General features: G+C 40.9%; 1 protein-coding gene across 1 annotated transcript; it reads right to left on the bottom strand.

The window, feature by feature from the left end:
• Positions 1 to 5,431: 5,431 nt before the first annotated feature.
• On the bottom strand, positions 5,432 to 6,816 carry LOC149152774 (uncharacterized). The gene has a single exon (XM_089439912.1). The coding sequence runs from the start codon at positions 6,662 to 6,664 to the stop codon at positions 5,816 to 5,818; it is 849 nt and encodes a 282-aa protein (XP_089296038.1). The 5' UTR covers positions 6,665 to 6,816; the 3' UTR covers positions 5,432 to 5,815.
• Positions 6,817 to 9,732: the final 2,916 nt, after the last annotated feature.

The raw sequence follows: 9,732 nt of genomic DNA on the forward strand, positions 1-9,732 counted from the left end.
GAAGAGGTTACATCCCTAAAGACACACTCTTATCTTGTTGTTGCATCTAATCCACCAGTGGAGTTTCGAGGAGAAGGGTTTCCACACCGATCCTGAGGCATGGTATAGGCCCTCTGAGGAGGACATATATTTTATCACTAGCCCATCCAGTAGAGGGGAGTATTTTCCTTAGTTCCCTAATGTCCCCCGTGGGGTTGCAGTAGAGAGTCTTTCCTACTCTCAGAGATATTTTGGGCCTCATGCAGTCCATCCAACAAATTTTCAGGTGTGTGGTGGACAACTATGGATTTCTTCTTTTGTTGCACAGGGGGTTAGGTGTCTCTCATTATTAATCACCATCATTTCATATTTTACTAGTGATGGGAAGTGCATTAGTTACCCTCTTTTGTATTATGTCGATTCTTTGATTCAGGCACCATGATGTATTAGATGGTTTGCAATTTTTTGAGGCAATTTTTTATGGCTTTAGATAGATGTCATGTGTGATACACTGGACGACGAGATTACATTTCACTTAAGAACTCTTTTGTTTAATTTTTGAGAGGTTTCTAGAGACAAGGCCTACATTTGACCATCATTCTCCTAGGCCAATTAATGAGGTTGCACATGTGGAGGCAGATGATGCCTAAGAGGGGCCTATCGGAGTATCCAATGAGGATTTCTACCTAGGCACTGATGCTACTATCCAACGAGGATGACCATGCGTTTATCTTGTTGTCATTTCTACACGCGGGTACTCATTAGAGACAATGTCCCAACATCCTCTTCACAATAGATGAGCCTGCAGATGATAGAGATAATATTAGCGTTTTACTTAAATTAGTTTAATTTCATATTATTGTTTTAATTAATTAGAATAAAATGTATTCTAGCACATTCTTTAACTTGTTTAAGTAAATTGTTTAACAAAATTCTCTAATTATTGTTCTGTACTATATATTTTGTAGACATCGGCACATTCTTTGGGGACATGCCTTGTCCCCCATGGGATGGAGCAGATGAGGAGATGGGTGAGGTCCAAGAGGGTGAGGCACATCCTTAGGGGGGCATGGGAGTCTAGGCTCGTAGGGATGGTTTGATATTTCAGATGGACTACTGTGGCAGATTGTCCAAAGTTTTGGTTGAGGAGGGAGTCCACCCCACAAGGGATCGAGACATCAGTGTAGATCCTAGGTTTGTGGATCTCTACAGGGACTGTCTACATGAGATGATGAATATTATGCATCATTGTTGGTTTAAGAGGGCCTGACCCAGGTTCAAAGTTGTTCACGCCACCCTAATTGCTGGCCCTTTCGGAAACAACCTGCATTATGCAAGTTGCAGTCTCACTTGAAGCAATATTGGGGGATGCTAGAACCATGTTTTTTCATCCAGAGACGATGTGATAAGTGGTATTAATCCCTTGTAGCTCAAATCTGCCTTCACACAGAATGATATCCTTCTATGGCTTGATACTATAACTCTAAGAAAATGGATTCTAGACCTTTGTGAAGGTCTACGATCAGTCTTTATAGAACCTAAAGAGGCAACTATCCACTTTCATGCACTAATTAATAACCTTAGATTTTCTTTCACACAGATCTACCCAATTCATAAAAAATCATAACAGATTTAACCCTTATCTTCGTGAAATCAAATAATTACTTAGTACATGCATAACTATTATAGATTCAATAGATTCATGCTGAAATTACATATTATTTTATAGAAAACATATCATTGAGCGATAAAACAAAACATAAAAATAATTAACAATAATACTCAAAGGCAAGTTATTTATTCAAAATCAATCTTTATTTAGTTCCAACATTAAATTTACAGACTTCTCCGCCCTGCACACTTTGCTGGAGGGGTCCGCGCACTCAGTTGCGGACTTACCAAGGCTTCCTACGCACTCAGCTATAGGAGCCTTCCCCTTTTGCCTAAGTATAGAAAGAAGAGCCTTCCTGCCTTACCACTTGCCTAAACAATATCTATCTTGACTTTTCTTAGTTACTAACTACCTCTTCTAGACTCACTATGACCCAAATATATAACATTTACAATACAATACCATGGCCCACAGCCCATGGGTGAGTCTCAAAACTGACCTATTACTTACCCAAATAAGGGGCTAAAGCCCCTTTGACTCTTATCTAGTTGCGCACTCCGCATCCACATTTCACGGAGACCTTACATTCTTTACAAAACTTTTACAAAGTTGGGTTAAAATACCCCAAAACTAATCCTGGGGACCCTATCTCAGTAGACCCCCAACACAAATATGGTGACTCACCCTCAAGTCACTTAGCTCGTGCCTCAATCTTACTGCAGAGGCCACCTAACTCAACCTACAATGCTACTATGTCAGCAGTGCTCTGCACTGCAGCCTGCTGCACTTCCTCTACCAACTTCTCGATCGTCAGGTCTTCCACTGCAAAGCACATCATTCTCTATGCCTGTCGTAGTGTCTTTAACTTTTCTTGAATCGATAGAGTAAGCTGGTAGGCTTCCTCTATCCATGGTTATAATCTAGCCTTTAGAAGGGCCTCTTTCCTCTGTAGTTCTTTCATCTTTGATTGCAGCTTCTTGCCTTCCTGCAATTTCGTGAGGCATTGTGCTAGAACCAAAGTGTGTGTAGTCGCTTGGACTTCATCATACTTGCACTATGTCTCCTTGACATATGTGTTCAACCTCTGCAAGTTTAGGTCCTCCTACAAGTTCATCCACAACTCCATGGCATGATCAAACATCATTACACAATTTGTGATTGCGATATCCAATATACTCATATTTTCTCTCATCGATGCTCCGCGTTTCTCCCGAACCTCTGGCGGAGTAGTTTGCTGCAACTTCAGTTGTAGTTCTGAGATTTTCATTTTAAAATTGAAGGTAACTGTACCGATCTCATCCTTTGATGCGCGGACCGCAATAACGAATTTTCTGACTTTTGTTGTAGCTGCGGCATCCTTTGAGATATTCCACTCAGGAACTGTTTTGCATGCCTACTCAATTGTTTTCTCTAGGCTATGACTTCATGCTTGCAGTTCCTCCTTTTCCTTTAGAGTCTGATCTTTCTCTACAAACATCTTTTCATTATTCACCTTGAACTCACTGATGACTGCAAGGGCGCTCTACTCTCTGATCCTTAACTCGTCCAAAACCCCTTGATGCAGTGCATGGAGAGTCTAAAGCAGAAATGCGGCCAAGTTGACTCCCATGTCCTTCACTATACTTAATACGGCATGGTTCTCCTCTGATTCCACGCAGATCGATCCTTCTAGTAAAGGTATGAATCTGAGGTCCAGAGTCCATTCCAGCTTTTCTACTGTCCCGCTTCCTTGCGCTAGGCTTGCTTTCACCCCACTTTCTTGCCCAACACTTGGTTGAATCCTGTTGGTATGGATCTACACCTCGTGCAGATCCTTGTGGATGCTCCCCAGTGTCTGCATATATTGTTGTTCAAACTGCTACCACAAATCTGTTGTTGTGTCTCTAACCTTGTCATCGATCTCATCGAGATCCCTTTTTGTGAGGACCATCAGGTTGATGCACATCTGATTGTCTGATTTATGTTTCTTTCATGGCCCAACTATTGTCTCCCTTTTGCACTTCTTGAATATGAAGCGAGTGCTCTTCCCTTCTCCACCACCTCCTTTGTGTCCTGATAGTTCTTGCTCATCTGTATGCTTGGAAGTTTATTCTTTGACTTCCTCTATACCAGTATGCTTTGCCTCGGTATGCTCCTTCGCAGTGCGTTGTTTTTCCTCAATTGCCTTAGCAACATCTTCTTTCTTCTTCTACTCAATGAGAGCCTACACTGCTTCTTTATGCTTCTACGCAACAATCAACTACACAATAGATCTCTCAACACCCTTGCTAGTACCTGCATCAAGTTTTGTGGGTTTATGCCACTCCGCTGGTGATGTCCCCAAGATCTCCTGTACATCCGTTGTTGAGACTAAGTATGGAATTTTTTTCCATGTAAGCTTAGGGTCCTTCCATGCCCTAATTTATACATTGTGGAAATCGGCCTTGAACTTCACAAAGGCCTTGAGTTGCTCGTACAAAGTCAGGGACAACCATGGCCGCTAACTGATGACTATCCTAAGATCCATCTCCATCAATATCCAGAAATTTTTTTATTCTTTGATCCTCTCTGGATCCTTTGTTTCCCACAGCGAAGCAAACTTCGCTGCCTCTCATAAGTCTTCCGCCTATGGAGGAAACTGACTGTCCTCTGGCAACTTCCATGCTACTAAGACTTTTGACAGTAGAAGCTATTAGCACCTAGAGTTAACCTCAAGGCTGAGAAAAGGCAACTCTGAGGTAACCACAGACCAAGCTTTAGGTCTGGCATCTAGCCCTACCAGACCAGAGAGGGCTCTCTCTTTGCCAACAAGATGTGGCTGCAATAAATGAAATTTTAGGCTAGCTATGGAGTGCGGGGATTTGTTTGAAAGGTTTTGGGTCGAAACAGCAAGAGAAAGGATGATTGGACTATGGATTCGATGCCAGTTTCTGCTGGCAAACTTGGGGCAAATTAAGTGCCATGTTCAACCAGATAGAAGATTGCAAATGTGAGAAGAATAGAGGAGAGAAATCCCATTGCCCTACAGGCATCAAATAGGGATGGATCTGCAGTAGCAGCTTTAAACGAACAAGAAACACAAGGTTGCTCAATAGAGCATCTAACCAAGGATGAATTCTGCAAAGACAACCACCACATCTAACAGCAAAATCATCATGAAGGGAGCATCATTACAGATGAATTCCTAAAATATCTCTTAGATAATGTTGAAATAAGGCAGAAAAAAAATAAGTAAGTGAATTATAGGAAAGCATACTAAACATCAACACCGTGATGAATCCCAGGTCCAAAGGGAAGAAAACTGCTTTATTAAAATGATATTCAAGAAATTTTACACAGTGCCAAGCAGCCTCTCTGCTGCCAAAATCAAACCTCTACATCTTAAAACTAATCCTATTTATAATATTACAAAATCATTTTAAATTTTGTCAATAAAAAAAATAGAAATTAAAATTAATCCTAAAAACCTATCATAAAACAGTATTATAAACTAAACAATCCTATATTAAAGCAATACTATAAACTAGACAAATTAATTTGCCACTAAAACCCCAAACTATCTCGAGAACCATGAGAAATAGCTTTTAAAAACCTAAATTAAATGAAGATTTTCCAAGTGCATTAATATCACCATATCTGCTCCTTTAAGCGTGGAACCATATTCCACAAAATATTCCTTTTTACCACTATTTCACCCTTTGACTACTGATATTAAGCCCTAAAATCAGAGATTTTCCTCAACCACTACTAGATTTGTGCCTGACAACTCTGACACTTCAATTTTCACCATTAATTTTCCTCTTTTACTCCATTTCCTTGAATCTGGGACAATGTCTGCACGTCGTGAAACCTAGAATGCCATTGCTAAAGCAGGATCTTCTGAAAGTGTCAGCATGTGAGGATGAAACTCAACCTTCTGACCAGGTACAATAAGGGAGACTAGGCCCTGCCTGACAGTATTCAGTTCTATGGGCAACAAATCAATATGTTTTACTTTCTCCTAAGTGATGAAAAATAACTGATATGATATCTTTCATAATAATGAAATGCTCCTTCAGCACTAGAAGGTGCAACAATGTGTTTCATAAACCCCCATAAAGTGGCACCCAGGTGAGAAAGAAATGAATCCCGTGCAACTGTGTAATTTTGTGTATCCTCATATGCATCTGCAAACAAGTTCCATTGTTCCATTCATTTAATTGCCTCAGCTACCTTCCTCCTGTGGATTTCTTCATGCTCCTCGCCCTAAAAAGTCTCCATTTCACTTTTCATATCACGCATCCTCTCCTCAAGTTCTTCACAGAGTACAAGCTTGACCCTTCTTCCTTTACAATTTCTGAATACAAAAAGCTCATAGATATCCATCTCTGCTAAAAGCACATCAACTGCGTGATGATCATCTCCAAAAAGTGAAAATTTCTCCTGAATCATGCTTTGCAATTTATCCTCGGCTTCCTCCTCAGTAATCTCTACAACGGCTCCAATGGTCTTCTCTACATTAGGTAAGCTAATCCCTGGGTGGACACCTTCACCACCAACTGTTGGACCCCATGAAAAAGGACCTGCAGTCAAATCAAGAAATGCCCACCTTTCTTTACCAATCCATGAATCTACAAGGCACTCTGGGTGAAGTCCCAGCATTTTTGATGACCTAAGTTCCTTTCGAAATGTCAGTGCCAAATCAAAGCTTTTCCCATGTAAAAGTTGTTCAGCTTGTCTGTAAACAATTTCACTTGTTGACTTTCCACTGAATGATTTTTCAATATCATTTAGAGCCTCTAAACAAAAATTCACCCACTGAACCGTGTCAATACTTTCAACAGTTGTCCATGCAAACTTGACCATGGGATGCATCATATATGAAGGTTTCCTTGTCTTTTCAATATCTGATGGATTTTGTATTGGCCCTTTAGATTTTAAAAGATTTGTCCACATGCCTGCATCCTCCTTGATGAAGTTTATTTCTGTTTCAGACAAACCTCTCTGATAGCCATAGGTGCGTCGATTGGAGTCACGCTTGGGGTTAAGAATGAAGATATTGTATGCTTTATCTATTTGAAGGTACTCAATAAGACTGGTGAAGAAATATTCCATCTCATCTATATTGACCTGCCAAACCTGCTCACCATCAGACCTGGTACCTGATACATCATCCCTACGTGCCAAAACCTTGATTGCATGCTCAAATACCTCTGTCACTTTCACCCATTTCTATGGCATGTACTGAGAAATTGTAATTTATAGAACTTATAAGAGGAAGATGATGGCGCTGCACCTCATCAGCTCTAACTCTTGATTGCCTTTTCCCTCAAACCTAATAAAGATAAAATTTATTGGAATGGGAAGGTATATAGCATCCACTTGAGACATCTTCAAGTATGCAGCAATTGTGCCTTTGTGTAGTTCACCAAAGCCCTCTTTCCTGAACCAACAGATTCTGAACTTTCATGGTCCTCAAATGCACCCCTCAAGATGATCTCACTCCAGAATTTTCTCTTGCCCTTCAGGTTGAATAATGATAGCACAGAAGGTCTCACACTTTTACGTGCCCCTGGTATTGTAGTTGAAGAACTAGTTGCTGAGATCAGGACAATGGAAACGAGAAATAGTGTGATATACCACAGATTGTGATGCTTGGTGGAACGATGGGGCAGATTCCATTTCCCCATCTGCACCATTACTCTCCCGATCGCCTTTGTTGACCCCTCCTAGTTCTGTAGGCAAACAAAAGAAATGGGAGTGCCTTGAAAGCAGGCTGAGTCCTACACACAACGCCAAAGGGCTACGCGCAGCGCTAAAGCTAGGAGCGCATCGCCACAGTGCTATGCACAGTGCTAAAGCCAAGAGCGCAGTGCCACACTCCCAAAAGTGCTTGACTTTCAATTTTGTTTTAACTTGAATTCAAATTTTGAGTTGTGTGTGTTGTTGATGCAAGGGCACTGAGTTGGGCCTTTGTCTGTTAGCTAGCTTGCAGTTCGAGGAGGCAAAACTGCTTCCAGATCCTTGCACTATTCAGGAGTTAAAAAAATCTAGGAACTCTACAGAGAAATGAATGTATAGATTACCCTTCATGAATGGCCGCTGGTAAACAGGCATTCCTTCATCATTAATAGCCTTGAATTGACCTGGCTTAACAACTTCACCAGGACTAGATTTAATAAGCAGTTGCCGACCATCCACATGGGTCAATATAAACTGAAACCCACACAATGCCTCTGTCAATGATAAAGTATGCTCAACGAAAAGATCGTCTCCCTTGTTCTCTGACGGTGTAAATATTCAAGCCCTAGATCTACCCCATGATAATCAAATTCAGATAACAACCCATTCCTCACAGACAATGGATTAGCAGGAGGCAGGGCATGCCTCTGATACGCAGAAGCATATGGATCTAATGCTAAATCGATGCCCCACTCCACCTTGTTATCAAACTTCTTATCTGTAACCTTCTCTAGAAGCTGAACTGCTTATATGTAGGTAATGCGTGCAAATGGGGTATTTGCTACTAAACGAAGGTGATCTATAGCGCTCTTATCAAAAATTTTGACATGAATTCCATATCATCAAAACAGTTGTCAAGTAACCATTAACACAGAATTTTCACATAGTCTTCTACGCAATTCATATCAGCCTCAATTTCAACAATCTCCCCATGAGTTTTGGCTACCTTGATGGTAATGAAATGAGTCACTACCATTTTCATACACTTCAGTGAGGTGGCATTCAATCCTCCTTTTTTGAAGTCGAATACTGTGATTAGCAGCTAGCTTAGCAATAGAAAATTTAGGAGGGCCTTTATATTGAACTACAGAGTAAAATGTGGCCAGAAGAAGTTGCAATGTCCCCAAATCTCCCCAGTTAGCATTTCCCAGCTTGTTCCAAATGCGATCCACATGTGAGACTTTGACTTCCGCATGTTGAATCCAATTCACATGCATATTTCTACCATTCTTTTTCACCAAAGCTGCTCCACATAACTCTCCTACTTTTCCCCTTGCAATTGCCTTTTCTGTAGTATGGAACTTGGATTTAACACCATATGGGCAACTTATAAAAAATGGCATTGGTCCATCCTGATGCCAAAAAGTCCTCCATAAACTCTCTGCACTGGTATGAAGAAAGTCTTCAACTGCAAGATATGCATCTGCTTCACAACCATCTGAAGATGATACATAGGATGCACAAGGCATTCGAAGTAGTTGTTGGAAAACAACCCCTTCTAAAGCATAATCAAACTTACGAAGTTCTTCAACCTGAAAAGGAGAGTTAAATTTTTTTTTTCCATCAACAGACTCATCTATTTTTACTGATAGCCAATCTTGTAGCTTGATTGTGAATGCTTCTTTGTCAACAAACTTCTTTGCAAACTCTTTCAGTCCTTTATGTGGCAACTGTCTAGTCCCACTTTGAGGGGAACTGCTTAATTTTCTACCTACTGACTCAAGTGATCTTCTATTCGTAGAGATACCAGATTCACTCCTCCCAAAGCTCTCATACCCATTGTGTACACGAGGCAATTCCAAGGGATATTTTTGAGTCAATCATTCATTTGGTCATATCTTTTGATCCGAGAGCCAATTTTTGGAGTGTAATATACTGGTGGAAAGCTCTTTCCGAGTCACTCCTGATAAAAATACTTATGACCTATTTTGTGCTGAACATCGTGTGAAAAAAATCTAACAAAACCAGACATAGTAAGAGCTCATGTTGATCCCCAGTGACAGACTGCTAAGACTGGACTAACAGAAGCCACACATAATGGAAGGGCTTGCTGTCCTCCTAAGCTTCCCAACAGTTTGCAAGGAACTCCTTGCGCAAATACTTTGCCCAGTTGTATTGTACTCCCTTCACGCAATGGGCGGCTAATGAGACTACAGGTGTCGGAACCTCATCAGCGCAACATTTCCTCATGATTTTTCCTACAATTATTTGGGCGGTGAGCTACATGGCCTAGTCCTGAATATAGGGGATAAAATATCCCCACAACTTCTTTACAAGACCAAATTCCACCTTCATCTTATCTACTAACTCCTTTTCTCCACATTTCCCTCCAAACTCCTTGACAGGGTATGCTCCCTTGTAGGGCAGCTTCGTTATCTGATGAATTAGCATATATGTGATTGGGATGGGCTCCCCAATCCATAGGCACCCATCCAATGCGA

This window comes from Pinus tabuliformis, chromosome 9, assembly GCF_031772625.1.
Source record: "Pinus tabuliformis cultivar Carrire ecotype Pingquan chromosome 9, CPIR1, whole genome shotgun sequence".
Classification (NCBI taxonomy): domain Eukaryota; kingdom Viridiplantae; phylum Streptophyta; class Pinopsida; order Pinales; family Pinaceae; genus Pinus; species Pinus tabuliformis.

What these genes read in the sequence shown, in the direction of transcription:
- LOC149152774 (XM_089439912.1), bottom strand. Translation starts at nt 6,664, where the DNA reads ATGGAATATTTCTTCACCAGTCTTATTGAGTACCTTCAAATAGATAAA.